The 19,171-nt window shown below is 40.2% G+C and overlaps 1 protein-coding gene across 9 annotated transcripts in view; it reads left to right on the forward strand.

The window, feature by feature from the left end:
* Positions 1 to 19,171, forward strand: part of LOC119377038 (probable phosphorylase b kinase regulatory subunit beta) — a 63,736-nt gene that overhangs the window by 26,274 nt on the left and 18,291 nt on the right. For 3 of the 9 annotated variants that reach the window (XM_049411170.1, XM_049411167.1, XM_049411142.1), the window contains exons 13-18: positions 3,864 to 3,905; positions 5,736 to 5,891; positions 8,398 to 8,507; positions 14,551 to 14,697; positions 17,883 to 17,966; positions 18,142 to 18,246. In XM_049411170.1, coding sequence (XP_049267127.1) covers positions 3,864 to 3,905; positions 5,736 to 5,891; positions 8,398 to 8,507; positions 14,551 to 14,697; positions 17,883 to 17,966; positions 18,142 to 18,246 — 644 coding nt within the window. Of the gene's footprint in view, positions 1 to 3,863; positions 3,906 to 5,735; positions 5,892 to 8,397; positions 8,508 to 9,398; positions 9,411 to 14,550; positions 14,698 to 17,882; positions 17,967 to 18,141; positions 18,247 to 19,171 lie in introns of all 9 variants that reach the window. The other 6 variants (XM_037646669.2, XM_049411153.1, XM_049411156.1 and 3 more) reach the window with 4 other exon arrangements.

Genomic DNA, 19,171 nt, shown 5'->3' on the forward strand with positions numbered 1-19,171 from the left:
GCAGTGTCTAGTGCGTAGATGCTGTAGCTACCTACATGCCTTCCAATGTAATCGTAGTCTCTCTGGTGATGGTACAAACTTGGGGGGGGGGGGGGGGGGGGGGGGGGCAGTTCACCAATTCTCTGACTGGCACAGTACATTGTTGTAACCCCCATTATGGGGCTAATGTTCCTGCTCCTGGGAGGGGTCTGTGGCTTAGGTCATGGTTACCCTGCAATTCCACCAAAAAGAAGTCACATTTTTTAAAGGCCATCAGAGTTCATTTAATAAAAGCATTGAGTTCAAATGGCAAACTTGTCAGCACAGCTCAATAAATCATGCACTGGCACATGCACTGGAGTGCCTTTATCTACTTTTTCCTCGGTCATCGGCACTTGTCACTGTTGCAAGAGGTGACATAAGTGCATGGCAATAGTGTTTACATAATGTAACATTTCACAATATTGTGAGCTGCTTCCACTGACTTACCACTACATATATTGTGTAAATAGTTAGCTGTGGTTCCTGCAACCTTCTTGCTGCACTGCAGCATTCGTGCAACAGCTGTTGTGTGGGATGTCCTCAAACACTTTTCAGCCATACTGTATTTTGACTGTACAGTACATTTAAAGACTTTCGGGACACAGAAATAGGCAAAGCTGTGTATAATAAAGTCGCAACTACATAAAAATACCTTTATTATACTCGTGTTACTTCATTACATTTGTTACATCGAGATTTGACTGTACTATGTATCCTAATAAATAATATAACATGACGATGATCCTTTGATGCTTTTTACTCGTCATGACTCTTTCTGCCAAGTTTGCCACAGGGACAGAAGCTACCAGTAAGGGTTCCACTGTAGAGGAGGAGGCTCTGATAGCAGCTGCTGTTAATGGCTTGCTTTGGTTGTTTCTGAGGTTTCTTACTCAGATGGCTATATGGTCACCTTTCAGTGGTATTTCGCATTCTGGTCGACACCTTCCTTGCAGGAGGCATACTCACACAGGAGCCAAGATCCTTCTTCCTTGTCTGTATGCCGATTAGGTTGCAGCAGTTCTCCATTCCTCTTGATCGTGGCAGAGTCTTGTGGCAACGTGATGGGTGTGCTGTCCAGCGTTGCACAAAGATTTGCCCCAAGGCTGTTTAGGCTGGCCTTTAACTTGATACTTTCCATTTACTTCAAGTCTGCGGCCGTGCCATTTGAGGTGGCAATGCGCATTTTTTTCCTGTGATATTATAGCTTCCAGGGCACTCAAGTGACGAGAGGATGCTCTTTTGTGACACTTCATTCGTGATGTGCAAGAATACGCAAGAATACTTGCCTTAATGTGGTCTGATGCGCAGTGCCTGATATAAGGGGGGACCCTGCTCTTTAAAAAACTCAAACCAAAAAGCAGCAAAACTATGCAGGAACACGTTTTGCTGCTTTTTGGTTTTAGTTTGTTTTATCGCTCTCATGCTTTGACAGATATGGTTGTGATCACGTGTGTCAGGTATATATTTGTGTGTGGCTTTAATAAATGATAGTTGCAAGTCAGCGGTTGTCCTCGTTGTTTCTTTGTCTGCTGTACACTTTTTGCGCTGGAGCTTTAACATTATGGATTACCAACTAGCCCGGCAAAACGGCTGTTTGGCCTAGTTGGAAATGGTTCATCATTTAAGAAGCGCAAAATGACACGGGGACGAAGCATAGACGCTTGTTCTGTGCAAGCGCTTGTCCTGTGTGTGTCTATGCTTCGTCCCCGTGTCATTTTGCGCTTCTTAAATGATCAACTAGCCCGCTCTCACACCTTGATTTTGATGAAACATGCTGAGTTTATGTATGTTCATGGGCTGATTTCAGGCAGGGTTTATTTTTTCTTATACAATTTGTAGCCTTTCAAATGTAAAACATTCCGTGTGCTTTTTTTCGGAGCAAGAATTTTTTCTAAACTGAGAGAGTTACAAAGTAAATCAGCATGTCACAATAATCTGGAATGAAAACTGTATGTAGTAAAGAAAGACCGGATGTTATAAACCCATTTGAACAAAAGTTGTGGTACGTTGAACATTCATGAGTAAAATCCCAGCGTGATATGGACTCGCTCGCAAATTGTGCAATGTGCGCAATGGCAGTGGAGTAATTCTAAATGCGCTGGCTTTAAAACTTTTTAACGTCAAGGACACCAGCAAGGCGCTGGCCAAACAACATGATCGTTGCCTTTTCAACACTGAAGCGGTTGGTATGCTGGATCCACGAACATCTGCACTGGCGCTTCAGTCACTTACGTCACTGTAACCAGGCCGGCGTTATAGGAGTCACCCACAAGGTGGCCAGTATTTGTGGGAAGCCAAGCAGGCAGTTTGAGGTAATCAATAAAATTCATTTGTAAGCAATCTGCGCATTTCACAAGCCTGTAATTTTGCATAAATGACGAAAGTGTGCAAAGGAACGTACCCAACGAATTCCATTGAGATCTATAGACCTCGAAAAATCGCTGGAGTTGGCCTTTACATGACTCCTTGCCTGACATAACGACTGTATAGGGTCATTTCCCAAAGCAGTTACAACCAGTGGTGTGGCTCTGTGGTAGAACACCTGACTGCCGCACAGAGGGCCTGAGTCCTTGATTTTTATTATTTGGATCACTCATGGATAATGCCGATTGTTCACTCACAACCAACGACACCGAGACCACACTTTCCACGACACGGGCACTTTAGCGCTGTCACGTTAAAACACCACGCCACTACACTGCCCAGTCAACTCGCAGCTCATTAAGTGCCTCGCTACTACTATTGGTACCACCGCACAGTCACAGTTGGCAGCATATAAAGCTCTCCCATAGCATGACGGACAAGTTTCGTCATCAATAAAGAAGTACCAAAGTACTCTCCTTAAACTCATGTTCTTCCATTTAGTGTGAACCATGCTGTATATTAGTGTTCCTTCAGAGTGCTTTACTTAGGCTGAAAACGTATTAGCCATGAAATTGTGTGAACATTGCTGCTGTTGCTTTAACCTGCTGGTTGTGGTCATGTCCTTCACTTTCACTCTTGCAAGCATTTTGCTTGTGCAATTTATTGTATTCTGCTGCATGTTACTGACCAAATCTTGCAGCCTGCCAGCACTACCCTTGCTAATTCTCTTGCATCCCATTCAGTCTTTCTTTTTTTGTATTATGTGCAGGCTGCCATTTTTTATATACTCTATCTGGTTATGCACTTTCTTGCATAACTAGATGTGAGCAGAAATTATAAGGCAGACAAGGTTGATCTTGAGGTACTTTTACTGTATACAACTTTCTAAACTTTTCTTTTTGAGAACACATACACATGTGCTCTTAAAGATGAGCTCAGTTATTCACTTCAGTTGAGGTTTGTCATGAAAGCATGTGCCTCTGCGGTTGAGGTGCAGAAGACTACCACGTGGTGTATCATTGATCATAATGGTATAACGCTTGTTCTTTTATGTTGAGTTAGCATACAGTTTGAGTATGAAAATCTTTTCCATGTAAGATAGTAAGATGTATACTGCAGGCATATTCTGAAAGGCAATGGGATAATTCATCATACACATGCATCACATTGTTCAGCATTTCTTTTTCATGTTCATGGAAATTAGAAGGCCGTAATAAGGATAAATCATTTGCATGTTTACTATAATAGTTGTTTCTCTTCTTTTTGTTTGCCATATTTGCTGTCATAGTGGCTGCAGCATTGGTTGTAGTTATGAATGTGCAATGGCAAAAACCAAATTGAATGTTATTTTGTTGCGTATATTTATTTTGGGTTGTAGTACTTCATTATTTTCTAGCCCTTGTAGCTTCTTTGTATATGTATACAAGAATAAATTAACTTAGAGCAAAAAGTTGCATACCTTTGCGCATTATTTCCAGGACAGACGGATTGGGCCAAGGATGGAACGAAAGAATGGGAAGGTAAAGGTGGCATAAGGCTAAAAGGAACACATTTGTATTTAAATTTTGTGTATCTTCAATGCCATGTGTGTGCGCTTGTGTGTGCATGCGTGAGAGGCGAGATAGGCAGTGCTGGGACGTAACGTTGTATGCATTAGAATTCTGGTGGCTGTAGCATAATATGCCTCAAGCAGTCTCCACAAATGAGGTGGAGAGGAGTACTTAATTGTTGCATTCACAAGCTGAGGCTAATTTGTAATGAGAAAACAGCAGGTTGACCATTGCAACACATAAGTTGGAGCAGGGTTAGACATTGCCGTAAGGCAAGGCAGCCTAGAAAAATACTCTACATCCGTCGGTACACGTGTTTTAGCACATAATGTTTGCAATTATAAATACCCAAATAAGTCCAAATTTTAGTTATCGTGAAAGTACCTCTCTGGAAGTACACATTGGGGGGAATGTTTTGAAGTGATGCTCCAATATTTCGGTGTTCCCTCCATGATGTGGTGTTAATGGTGCCACACACGTTCATCAGTTGTTCAGCGCTTTCCTGTGTTGCTTATGTCTGCTATGTGGAAGCATGATTTTAAATCTAAGCTTGCTTTCGACACTTTCATTGTTCGCATGTGCATGACTTCTGCATGGGCTTTTGGTTTGTTATGCGCTATTAGGTTAGTTGCAAGGATTTTCTGCATGCCACCATGCTAATTATTCCGTCAGGATCTTGGAAATGGTAGTCATTCCAATGCATCAGCCGAGGTGTCCTGAAAGATGCAATTGGTACATAAAGGATGTACATAGAAAACACAGAGACAGAGATATGTTCATGATTCTGGTGGCCAGTGTCATTCTCGGTCTCTTTCCATCGCTTTCTGTCAGTGTGCATCATTTTTTTTTTCAGCAGTTTATTCTTTTTAGCTGGTACAAACTATGCCAATAGCAAGTTCTTTTGAATATCCCAAACTGTCCTGCTCCGTTTCCAAAATTGTCTCATCTCTTCTTGGAAGTGATATCACATGTTTCATGATAATTTAGTGTGGAAGCTTGGGCATGTTGGTAATCCATTACAAAACAAATGCAGTGCAAAAGAACGGGGTCAACTGCTATGTGTACATCAGTCTTGTCCCGATTTTTTCACGCTGTATTTGTTTTCTTGATAAACTTTGCATTCCTAGGATAGAACTGTTCAATGAAAACAGCAAGAAGGCAGTGTAATGGGAATCGGCTGGTGATATCTGACGAACTGTCATACTGCATTTGCTTATTTTGTGCTCGTAATGTTTTGCTGTACTGGCTGGTGATATATTCACTGTGTTTCTACTTGCTTACATTTTATTGGAACAGAAGAGGGGGAATGCTTTTGCTTGACGAGCTTGAGTAGATATTTATTTTGCGTCTGTTGTGTTCTATCTATGTTCTCAAACAAGCCTCTACTCAAAGCTCCTCCTTGACTCCACTGCGTAAAGCATAGTATCAACTCTTGGTTGAGGAAGGTTCCATGATTAATTGACACTCCTCAGTGATTTCAGTAACAAGGAGTTTATTGATAAACGTGCCTTTAATGGTGGTTACAATGCATTTGTGTTAGCACAGTATATTCCTTTCTGCAAACGTTCTTGCTCGTGAACCACCATGGAGTGTCATTTACAGTCACTGTGTGATGCTGCTGTCCACTTTCATAAGATGGATTCTGTCTCAGTGGTACTGAAGTCTCTGTGCTCTGTGTAGGTATTTTGGTTTAAAATTTATTTTACTACAAGGGTAGGTTCATGCACTAGAGATGTGAATTGTGCTGCAACTTAAGTTTACACTTTTGCCGCCTAACGTGTCTGGCGCACTTCATTGCAGACTACATTGTGCCAATGTACTTCTACGTCCCCAAGGAGTTCCTTGATGCGGAGCGAGCAGAACCGGGATCACAGCCCAGGTTGCCAAGTGCTGAAGGGGATGTGGACAACTTGTTCATGATGGGCCAGGCATTGTACATAATCTCCAAGCTTTTATGTGAGTCTTTCACCTGCGCATGGCTCTGCTCTTTGCCGTCATAAACATGTTACCTGCAAAAAGTTACGGTTCATAGTTTTTAGGAAGTGCAAGCATACACGACAGAAACAAGCAAGACACAGCAAGGGAAAACAAAAACTAAATTCATTCTTACAAAGAATATATATGTGAGAAAACGTAAAGGAAGGAAGAAAAAAAGGAATGGGGAAAAAGGTCCACTACAATTCACTCGCCATCCATAAATGAAATTTTGCAATCGAATAGTTTCAATTCTGGATGGCAAGTGAATTTTAGGAGAACTTTTTCGGTTGCATTTTCCAGAAATTAAATTTCATGATCTAATAATAACCCTGTGGCTAGCGCTACATAGCCTTAGTTGCGTTTGCACCACTAAGCTCAACCTAACAACCTAATAGTGATGTGGACAGTGAGCGCAAGCAAAGTTACAGCTTTTTCTTGCAGTAAGAACTTCAGCGATCCCTCTGGTTCTCAATCATGATTAAAATACAGCACTGAAGTGTGCAAAAGTTCTGGAACACAGCATTTTGTGCACTGAGCTCACAACCCAGGGCGGCCTTTAGAACTAAAGAGAATAAAACGACAATGCTTTACTCATGTTTTAACAGAAAGGCCACAAAAATTAACGGTTGTTTTATACTTGTATACTTTTTCATGCAGGATGAAAAAGGTGTGCAGAAAATTTAATGTTGATGTTTTTTCCTCTAGCTGTAAATTGCAGTGGGTTTGTTCTATAATTGTTAGATGAACGAAAACGAAGGCAGGCACTTTGAAAAAGGGCTATGGAGTAAATTATACTGTTCTCTATGTGAATTGTCAACACAGTGTTGTCTACTGCATTCCCTTGTCCTGCAACCAGGTCTACATTGAGCAGACTAGGCACTGCTTGAATTTGCACTTTTGTGAGCACCTCAATCCATTAAAGGCCACCCCGGTGAGTAATCTGTGAAGTAATTATGCGAAATGTGGTCGCATTCAGAAATTTTCGCACGTTTTAGGACTGCATTTTAATCATGACTCGAGAACTAGAGAGATCACTGAAACATTCTTTATAAGAAAAAACTTATATTTGCATGAGTTCACCGCCAATATCAATGTTAGGTGCATTGTTAGGTTGAACAAAGCCGGAAGTGTACTTTTGCTAGATTGTGAAACTTAATTTCCGGAAGGCATGTGAATTTAAAAAATTCTTGCCCTTTCCGTATTTTTTTCCTTTCTTCCTTTTATCGTTTTTACGTATTGTAAGGAGAAATAGACACAACACGCATTCCAAGTGCTGGCTGTTCTGTTCTCTGAGCCTTGTGTCCGTATCTGCATGCCTTAACTTTTTTTATGCTGATTAATCATGTTAATTATGATTACAGGTATCAGAAAAGTAGCGCATTACAGTTGCAGTTATGGCAAAAAAGTAACATTGTTATTTTTCCATTACTGTAAGAACAGTATGTAAAATGTCACAAGCACAAAATTAATATATTTTATAGGATGGGAAATTAAGAAGACATATTGCTTGCATTGCTGCCGTGCTGGTGCAGTGGTTACGGTGCTCGGCTGCTGACTCAAAAGACGTAGGCTCGATCCCGGCCACTGCGGTCACATTTCGATGGGAGGAGAAATGCTAGAAGCCCTTGTATTTAGATTTATGTACATGTTAAAGAACCCCAGGTAGTTAAAATTTCCGGAGCCCTCCACTATAGTGTGCCTCATAATCGTATCGTTATTTTAGCACGTAAAACCTTACACATTATTACGAGGCACACCACAGTAAGGATGTGAACACTAGTTAAAAACTGAGCTGGAGATATATTTGTTGTTGCTTTTCTGTGTAAATATATGTACATATCAGCAATAATAGCCTCTTTTTTTGTTTTTGGTTTTTCTTTCATTGCTTAAACATTATGGCTTGCTAGACAGAACCATATGCATTTTGGTAACTATAATTAACTAATGTTATCGTTACTGTGTAAAAGGTAACAGTGCTCCTGTTACATGTTATTCAAATGAAAATGCAAGTAGTTAGTGGTAACACTGCTCTAGCATCTGCCATTTAGGTGTTGTGTCACTTGAGAAATGTTGATTAGTCAGGATTCTGTGTATTCATTATGCCTGTGAATTAATGTCATGCATCAGAAGGCTATCTCAGCTGTGCTCTGCTGGGTGTTAGTCACTTGTTTTAGATATGTATGCGGTGGGATAACTTGTACCAAGGCTTTTTCAAGGCTACCTTGGATACTGTTACTTACTTATCATGTGTCTGGCCTTGATCAGAAGGAATGTTGGGTGCCTGCCTGTATTGATAGTATTGATGAAAAAAAAACAAGAATAGGCTTATTCCAGGGTACTAGTCACTTCTTTTTGTTGGATCAAAGTGAAAATGCCATCCAGCAAATTTTCTTTCTCATTTTATTTATGGATGTTTGTGTGTCTTGCAAATTATCAAATGTGTCTTATGTGGTACCGACCACTACTAATTATGTGGCTTGTACAGTGGAGGGCCTCCTGCACATCTCTGAACTGGATCCAGTACGACGGTACTTGCCATCGTGTAATCGTCCCAGACGAACGGACAGATACTCGGCATTTCAGGTGGGCCATTTTGTATTCGTGTTATGTCTCCTATATTAAGTTCAGATGTTCTTTGTGGTGAAAAGTAGATAGAACAAGCTGCTATGATATCCATGCGCGATATATATCTTGGTTTGTTTTGACAAGGCTGAGTATAAGAACTGCAGATAATAGTAACTTAGTTTTTGTTCTGGAGTGTAATAGTTTAGGTTGAAACAGTATGCACTATTGATAAGCGTTTATATATTTTTGTTTAGCTCTTTGTTTAGAAGCATCTTCTGTACCAACTATAAATTTTGGTACGCTTGAAAACTTTGATTATCAAATATAAACTTAAAGATAAAGTAAATTATAATGTGCAAGTTATGCCATAAGCTGCTTTAGTGCTGTTTGCCATTTTACATTGTAAAATTATTTTTTAACCTTTAAAAAAGGGTTATGTTTATGTAGAAGGTCTATTATATGCTTCAAGAATTACTGCTGAAAGTACTGAAGTTAAATATTGTACTTATAATGGTGATACCTACCTTAAGTATTTACTTTTTGTGTGCTATTAATTCTTGTTTTGGTGACAAAGATGCTGGATAGTTGGCACATAGGACCGCTGTGCGCCGCTTTTCTTTAAATATGCACATAGGACCATTTCATTAGTGTCACTTTGCAACACTTTTATTTATATCTAACTTGCCCTGCGTCTCAAACAACAAACTGCTCCTGGCTCACATTCATTCAGTTTGTGTGCCTTTGTGGCCTTTACTGTTCCGTAAAAATGGGTAATAATTGTAGTGTGGTGTGAACTAATCACATATTTGCAAATAGAGCAGTGTATATACTGTTATACACTGTATGCCGTTCCCTTTTTTTGGTGCTGCCATTTCACGCATTTAACTCTCATATTGGATACCTGGGCTCTGATCCTCACAGGGAAAGGCAGTTGTGAGTATTCTCGCCATCCTGCCTGCACGCTTCGCTTGCAAGCCTGGAAAAGAGCCTCGAGCATTATATTGCTATCCACTGAGCAGCCTTATTTCTGAGAGCTTTGCTTTCATGCATGACAGTTAGCCTGAAATGTCACCCTTGGCACTGAGCAAAATAGCATTGTGCTGCTTGTGATCCTGGCAGCTGAATATGCTAAAAATGACCAATAGGTTGCCTTGCAGCAAGCCAGGTAGCTGTATTCCAAGGTTGAGAAGCACTTGGAAACTGTTGTATGCACTTGTGTGCTCTGTAGCATTCTCACATCAAACAAGTATACTGTAGTGTGTCATGAGAGATGCTATGGTTCTGCAAAATCACCGTATCTTACACGTGCTACCATGTGAAGTATATTTGCATGAGCTAAAACTGAAAGCTTTGGTCAAATCGGAGGTTTACACAGGCTCCACTTTTTAGTGTGATAGTGTTAAAGAGCTTATGTTGCAGAAAACAGGGTGTCGTCGTTAGCGTGAGCGAAACATGCTGATGGATGCAGAGAATAGAAACAGAAGAAAGCATGCTCGGATTGACACCAAGTTTCTCGGGTGAACTCCTGCAAACACTGTAAAGTAATTGAGCTGAAATGAAGATTTGGGTCGGGATGGGAATCGAACCCAGGCCTTCCGTGTGTGAGGCGAGCATCCTACCCAAACAGCCACTATGGTTCAGTGATTGAAGCTGAATGAAGGGGGACTAGTGAAACAACCCAGCACTTTGTGACCTTGAGGCTTGCACTGCCATCGTCGCAGCTCCTAGTGGGCTTCGCAAGCAGTGAACACTGTGTTTACGCATATTTAGGCAAGATGGTGCCACCTTCCCATAATATTGTGTTAAAGAGCTCGTATTGCAGAAAATCCGATGCCGTCGGCGAAAACACTTGCGATCCACTCTTAAAGGTGAAGTTTAAGCTTCCCCCAATTTTTTACAGAGGCACACAAAAGCAGATTTCAAATATTTATGCGACAGTGGATGTGTGCTTTATCATTAAGTTTACATAGCTAAAGTGTTGTCTGTGTTCATTGCAGCTGTCTAATATTATGGATGCTGTGTTATCAGACATTGTGTTTATATTCAGAGAGTAATTCCTTTGTTGCTGTTTATAGAATGTTATTGTTTGTATGTTTAAATCTTTGTAGGATTTGTGTAATAACCTGAAATTTTCAAGAAAGGAAATATGTTCATGCTAGGTATAATTCAGCTTTAGTTACATACATGTTGACTGAAAATTAGCTGTCTTGCAAAAGTACTTATTGCACCACTGCACCATTCTGACACAATTTTATGTGCCTCATTTGTATGAGGTGTTCACTTTGCATGATGTATGGCCGTTAAATTTTTGTTTTGCTTGTATAAAGCGTTACTTGTTGCTGTATGCATGACCAATGTGTAGGATGTGCATGCTGCCTTATGGCTATCTGCTTTGATTTTATTAATGACTGTTGACTTTTATTTTGTCATACTGTAGAACTTAGCTTTAACAAAAAATCTTATGTAGAGTTGCTGAATTGTGCTGGGTAATGTGTTTTCAATGCAACAAATTTGGCACAAGTTGTATCTGGCAAGTTTAACGGTGCAAAAATTTACAACTAAAGAAAAAAGCCAATAAAAAGTATTGAAACAAAACTACTGAAATTAAGGATGCAGAACTGCCACCGTTATACTAAGAAACTGATATGTGTAGGACAGTCTTCCAGGTCAATCACATTATATTTACAAGCAGTAACACAGATTTTATCCACTTTACAAATTACTAGAGCTGTGCGAGTAATAAAATTTTGGGTGCGAAGTGAATTCGAATATTGAAGTGTGAGTGCGAATCGAATCGAATATTTTTCTAATATTTCTAGAATATTTTTCCAATACTTCAAAGCGTAATTGCAGAAAAAAAGTTAGAGAGGATTCCTAAGCATATCCTTATGAAATAGCAACATGAAAGTGTTTCTTTTCGCTAGGTTGAGGAAGCACTGGCGGGGTGGTGTTTCATAGTTGTCTTATCAAGAATGAGGCAATGTAGAGGCCGAATTCCATTTATGTACATGATTTGGTGCAACCAAAGTGTTGCCGACAACACTTTGCACGTGATAGGCAAAGATGCCATTTCCTCAGCTTCTCCTCCTCTTTCAACTTCTGTGGAGCCCAACTGATGTGGCGGACAAGGGTGTGCTCCCTTCAAGTCCGGAGTTCCAAACCTGCCTCGTAGACGTCGATATATAAGAACATCTGAAATTTTGGATGCTGAAAAGCTTCGGCTTCCGATTTTTCGGACTTCCTGCCAAATTTCAGGTCCAAAACAGCATTAATTGAGCCCCCTTCTCTGTCACATCTTTCGTCTCCATGTTGGAACCAGCGCTTTCTTGAGTTAGTACATTTGCGACCGTAGCAGAGTATGAAGGCCGCTTTGCCGCAATACAGGGGTGTGATGAGGTGAAGCATATTGAAAATCTTAAGGGGTCACTTTCAATCGGACGTTGACTGTATTTGTTTTGGGAAGTTCGAATAGTTCGAATAGAAAAATTCCAGTGTGAATCGAATCAAATAGCAAACACTATTAGAAAAATATTTGAAATTTCGAATATTCGCACACCCCTACAAATTACTCTAAATGTACCAGTGCTTGGGAAGTAGCTACTATTGCTAGGATTTGGTCAGTTTTTAATTGGAATCTGCTCGGCAATAGTTTGAAGTAAAACCAGTCAACTAAATGATGAAATTTTCCAGGAAGCATTCACTAGTTGTTGGGACATTGTGTGTGTTGTGGACTTTGCAACTGTGTGACACATAAGCTGCTTATTTGCACTTAACTATATTAGTTCATATATTTGTATATAAAAAATAATGTAGTGACCTTGTAGTTATACTCACACTACTTATTTTATCCTGTATTGTAATATTTAATACTTCATAGATGTTTGTGTGTAAATAGCAGATTATAGTGGGCACCACCTGCTTCCTTATATGTGTAAAGTTTGTTATGTCCTCCATTATATGCTGAGTACTAAACTTATTCGTTGAGTTAGGCCTAAGGCCACAGGCCCACCTCAGTGACGCAGTGAACAGTTTGGTGGAACAAGTGTCATCTGAGATACTTCATATCAGTTTCAGTTGATTAACAGATAATTTTTATTTGACAGCAATTAGTATGGTTTTCGCTAGCGGCAGAATGTCATACAGCCAGAAACTTGCAGTAATCAGTTGTTTGCTTGATGAACTAAACTTAAGGAGTTTGAACACACCTCACAAAGGAGGTGGAGGACTGGCAATATTGCCAGGTTGCAAGTGCCCACCTGTAAACGTTGCAATTGCACACCTACAGGAAAGACATACAGGCAAGCATCTGATGGCAATGCCTTAAGTGATAAGAAACGAAGGATTGAGGCGAAGAAAAAGAGACGAAGGATTGGAAGGTTCGGTTCCTGTCGGTGGCAAGTTGTCTTTTCGTCCACTTGAATATCTTCACATTTATATCTTAATTACTACAGTACAGTTTAAAGACTGCATATAACGCCCCCTATACCTTCCTTGGCTCCATTGTCTCTTGGTTTTCATTAAGGTTGTGTCTAACAAAGAAAAACAAGCCCTTAAATTCCCCTTCTTTTGTTCAAGAAATGAAATAGAAATTGGTTTTCCACAAGGCAAGAACCCAAACTGACACGCATGAAAATGCTGATTATAAAGTGTGCACATGTGTAAGTACGTGACAGGGAACTCTGCTAAGTAGGAAGGCTGCCAGATTACACAGCGCTGTGGTAGTCACTATTGAGCGAAGCAATAAATTGAGTTTTAGCGGGACCCGAGGGGTAGCAGCACAGTGTGAATTTTTTCTAGAAGTTGCACAATTTGACAGTACCTTCAAAGGAATGCTTCACGGCACTTCATTCTGATGAAGCGCATTGGTTGATTGCCACCCTACATGTGCTGCAGTAACCTTCACAGGTTCAGGAAAGGAATCGGTAACTCTTTTACTGATGCTTAGGAAATGGCCATGCAAGTGATTGGTGCCATTTAATACCTTTTGCTCCTGAAACTCATATTCGCTCAGCACAGTGTGAATTTTTTCTAGAAGTTGCACAATTTGACAGTACCTTCAAAGGAATGCTTCACGGCACTTCATTCTGATGAAGCGCATTGGTTGATTGCCACCCTACATGTGCTGCAGTAACCTTCAAAGGTTCAGGAAAGGAATCGGTAACTCTTTTACTGATGCTTAGGAAATGGCCATGCAAGTGATTGGTGCCATTTAATACCTTTTGCTCCTGAAGCTCATATTCGCTGGTTCCAACATATTGTAATTCAAAAGTACCTGTCATCACACTGTTGATTGTGTCACATAGCATGAAAATGCGTGACATGGTATGCCTTTATTTTTATCCTTTATAGAATTTTTTAAATTGATTTTCATTTGTTGTACCTGCACAATACACTGAGCATTCTTTGGCCAGTAATTTGTTTCACTGTACTCAGCAACATGGGAGCACAAGAAAAAGCTGCTTTGCTAGAAGCAGCACTTGCTTTACTGTGTTCATCTTTTGTGACAAAGTAAAAGATGACAAAGTAATCATGCTTGGAAAATAGCAGTAATGGTTTCTGTAAGATCTGGTTTAACATCTTCGTTTGCTTTAGTTACGTTAGCCACACTGTTCCATGATGCCTAGCTTTACCCTATTTACTTTTCACTGGAGGGACATGTGATGTAAAAAAACATGTGACGTAAAAAAACAAACGGAACAAAACATATTTTGAAATTGATTTGTTATGTCATGAAGAGTTGCAAAGCTCAAGTAGCTACTGGTAAATTTGTCCACCAAACTGGAAAACATTATCTTGCATATTTTATTGAGCTAGAGAAAGACTGCACAAAAATGGGATTGTGGCATATTTCAGAAGTGCTTTTCTATTTACATCATATGGTAACAGCCCGTTTTGTTAGAGTTAGCTGTCACTGTGCTCATATTTTGAATGTTGGTCAGTGTTTGCCTGTATGTATTCACTGTTAAGTGGTGAATTTACACTGGGCCAACGGAGGACTGAGCTGCCTGATGTATGCATGATTTCCCACCTGTATCACAGTCACTGATGACTGTGTGCTACCACACATACCCAGAGTGCGGCCACAGACCTGGTGGTGCAAGTGGTGCTGATAGCAGAGAGCATGCGGCTACAGGCTATGATGGCAACATATGGCATCCAGACCCAGACACCACATGAAGTGGAACCTGTCCAGATATGGTCTCCAAAGCAGCTGATGAAGGTTTGTTATTTCTGGCAGCTGTTAAACAGATAAGAAAGGAGTGACCCTATTGCAAGAGTGATTACTGATGCTTACTTCTCTGTTGTCACACTATTGTTTTGGTGAAGCCAGGAGGAGAATTGCCTTTTTATTTGGCAAAATTTTGTGTTAGCTAAGGGCATTTATAATAGTCTTTTGTGGCTTACACCACCCTTTATAATACAAAATATACTAACCACTGCACCTTTTTGTTGATCATGAGTGTTCGTAATATCCTTATTATTTTCTCATCTAATTGTGGGGTGGGTCATAAGAACGCTATGCATTGGTCTTTTTGAAAGGTAGCATGTCTGTTTATTGTGGAAATCTAACTTTGTAAATTGTGTGTCCCATGAAAGTAGATTTATTGTATGGACAAAAATTAGTATAAAGGCCTTCTTGTGATATTATTTTTCTATTGTGAGACATGGGCAGTGATGTGATAGCTGCTCCAAACTGCGCCAAGAGGTCAAACCTGCTACGTCCTGCTACAAGACGACAAAATTCTTATAATTTGCGCCAAGCATGCGCCAAGACGGCATTTTTGCAGCCTTTCGGAGAAAAAGAATTGTAAGTTTATATGTGCAAGGCTTTTTCCAGCAGTCTACTTATACGTCTTTATAGTGGGGTACAACTTAAGAAGACAGGAGAGGCGCAGCCCAGGTGACCGAAGCGTGGCAGCCGATTGCCTCCGCAACTAAAGAAATAGTCCCACTCATGTTCTTGGCCGTGCTCTCCGACGTTGGGGTCACCGTCTGTCCAGCTCACGACGCCAATGTAGAGCGTGCACACGTTGGTGTAGGCTTGTGTGCATCCGGTGTTGACGTGGCCACTGCCTTCTAAAATTGTACAGGACTACGGAATGCTGTTTCCTGCTGAAAGTGGCGGAGGGCTGGGTGCACCGCTGTCAGGCAATGCAGCTATCCCATACTGCATAAATAAAGTTTCCTACGACTACTACTATATGATTCTGCGGCATAGCATTATTAAATCAACTAAATATAGTTTCTGTTTTGGTGTTAAAGAAAATTAATAATTGGTGCAATTACAGGTTTTTCTAGGACAGCACCGTTTTACTTAAATGATTGCATTAATTACAGTGAGCAGTGTGTTTATGTGCTTGAACTCACCGCTATGTTTTTTTTTTTTCATAAAAATTGGTAGTACTGTTCATTCTAATTTACTTCCAGAAGAGGTCATGCAAAGTGCTTGTTTTAATATGGTACTACGGTCAGGATTTATCAACAGTTCCTCCCGCGGCAGATGCCTGTGAAATTTTGCTAGAGGGCCGAGCCACAGCATATAGATTCTGGTGTCTCAGTCCTGCTTCTCGACTGAGGCAAAACTTCATGTGAAAGAACTTGCCAAATGAGATATGAAGCCTTTCATTACAGCAAATTTCATTAGACATAGAGAATGGTTTAGGCTCAAAAGACCCATTAATTATTAAGCCCCATGTTAAGCCCAAAAAACAGCAACCCAACCATTCTCTTCATGAAGCACATCACTTATTTACCATATAACATAGGCCTAAGTTGTACTGAAAGCATGAACATCATCAGAATAACTTCTTCGATAGTAAAAAAAAATGTGTGGAATTTCCACTTCCGTGACTAAAGCATTGGAGAAAGCCTCATTTAATTGCAAATATGAACAGTATTGCAGAGGTCGGCAAAAAATGTGGAGCTCACTCAGACTCACTCATGAAATATAGTTTGCCCTTAGAGCTCACTCGGACTCAAACTCACCAAAATTTTCCTCAACTGGACTCACTCGGACTCAGACTCACTGAAATATTTCTCAGCCGGACTCCCCCGGACTCAAACTCACCAAAATATTACTCACTCGGACTCACTCAGACTCACGGCTCTATCTGAGTCTGAGTGAGTAGACTCATGAGTCCGTTAACATATAATTGGCTTTTTTGACCATGGTGTCAATGCTCTTTGACTCCAATATCTCGCATATTTGGTGCTCTACTTGGCACCTTTTGATCTCAAACCTTCAAATATGAGTTATCAGTGGTTGCAATCCAGTAAGGACATTTTTATTGAAAGTGGTGACTCATACGGGATATTTTCATCAAGAACTTCCTGTGAAAGAGGTTGCGGGGGAGGGGATGGGGAGTCAACCTGCCCCCCTCCCCTCCTTCAACGTTACTCACGCCTCTGATTAATAAATATTGAACTGTCGTATGAACGCTAGTGCTTTGAGGTATGTGCGAGTTGGCGGGAGTACAAACGTGAGCCTACATAAGGGTGATAGTAATGCTCAAGTTGTGTAGATAGAACCAGCGGTCGCCGAAAAAGTGTGGAGCTCACTCAGACTCGCTCAAGAAATATATTTTGCGCTTAGGGCTCACTCGGAATCAGACTCACCAAAACTTCTCTCTACCGAACTCACTCAGACTCACTAAAATTTTTCTCATCCGGACTCACTCAGGCTCAAGCTCACCAAAATATTACTCACTCAGACTCACTGAGACTCGGAATCACGGCTCGATCTGTGTCTGAGTGAGTTTGCCGTCCTATGCTGTATTGTAGGAAAATGTGAGGTGACCGATGGTCACGGGTCTGTAGAAAGTGAGGGTTGGGCACAAGCACACGAAGAGCAGTAAGTTAATTTCATCTTGTTGAAATTTATAAACAAACATGCATTTAGGTGTTCATATATCTATTTCATTAAACATGGTAGAGCTGCTCCATGTTAAGACATAAATATTTGTGTTCGAAAATGTGGGACTGCTAACTGCTCCAAGAGACTTATTTGATGCACCAAAGTGGGGTTTTATTTGCTCCAGAAGCTGGTCCAAAATGGCTTCGATCAATCACATCACTGCATAGGCTGAAGGCTTGAAGTGTAGGAAGACGTTTTAATGAGTGTTAAGGTTACAGATCATTGTAAAATGCCTGAACAGATCATTGTAAAATGCTTCATATAGTTGTGTCGAACAAGAAAAAAACAGTCCCCTCAATCTATTCCCCTCCTTGTATTCTTACTGGCATTTCTTACATTCCAACAGCATTTCCTACTCAGCTTCAACATGTTTAAGTCCTCTTAAATATCTAACAGCAGAATTACACTTGATGTGAATCATATTCATTTAACGCTTTATAGACTGCACATCAGATTTTATCCTCTCTCTCTCTTTTTTCTTTACTTTGTAGGTTTATGAATTCCTCGGTGTGAATCGGAAGCTTGGCTTGAAAGGAAGGCCGCAACGTCCAATTGGTGCATTAGGAACAAGCAAGGCAAGTTCTCTAGTATTACAGCTTGTTAGATTAAAGAATCATTTTTCAACTTTGACTTAACGTTTAGAGTAGCATGCATGCAATAGAGCTCATAAACCCTTTATTGTGAAGCAGCCTCACTGCCTGTGCATCAGTTTATCACATCACAGTTTCAGCTTATGATCTTTCTCTGCAGCTGTATCGGATATGTGGACAGACAGTGTTGTGCTATCCACTTATCTTTGAAGTCAACGACTTCTACCTGTCACATGACATGGCGCTACTCATCGATGACATAAAGGTACTTCCTAAACATGTCTCTCTTGAATAGATATGAAAACTGGTTGCAAAGTACTTGCATGTACTCCCTACCACATTAGCTCAGTGGCCATGGCTTTCTTGTACTAAACACAAATTAGCAGGCTTGATATCTGGCTGTTCTGCAACATTTCAGCGAATTCAGAATGCAAAAATGGTTGTGCAGCATGCTTTCACTGCACGTTTAAGAATCCCATTTGGTCAGAATTGAGCTACACTCAAACCTCATTATAACAAAGTCTCATCTGCCACGAAAATAACTTCGTTATATCCAAAAATTCGTTATAAACGTTTATTTTTAACACTGTGGCTATGACAAGGCTATTCTTCATTTACTTCGTTATAACCGATAATTCGTTATAACGAGGTTTGAGTGTATAGCTTTCTGCTACACCTCTCACGGCCTCTGTGTTGTTTTTTGGAGATCAAATTCCCTCAGTCAAGTACATTCCTAAGCCCATGCTTTGTTCCAGATGAATGCATTAGTTTGACTTGTTTTACTGGAAATTATTTTTTATAAATTCATGAATACTCTTCAGGGGGACAATAAGGAGTAATACTGAATCATTTAGACTGACAAAATATTCTTAGAACAAACTTTATTTGCATTAAAGTGAAAGTTTAATATTTTTTTGGTTTGCACCAAAGTGCCAGCACAAGTACATCAATGTGACATCATGGATTTGAGATTATCTTTTCGTAAACGGGTTACTAGGCCGAAAGAAATGACACCAATGCTTTTGATGTCACGACAAGCTTTCGTAGGAACTTCATGGCATCAGCACCACCTGTCTTTCATTTTTTCTGACTCACCACATCTCATACTACATGACTAATCTTGGGAAAATAGGAACTGAAAATGTTGAACACTAGTTATAAGCATTGGGACTTAACTTTATTTATGTCCC

Source organism: Rhipicephalus sanguineus, chromosome 1 (assembly GCF_013339695.2).
Source record: "Rhipicephalus sanguineus isolate Rsan-2018 chromosome 1, BIME_Rsan_1.4, whole genome shotgun sequence".
NCBI classification, from domain to species: domain Eukaryota; kingdom Metazoa; phylum Arthropoda; class Arachnida; order Ixodida; family Ixodidae; genus Rhipicephalus; species Rhipicephalus sanguineus.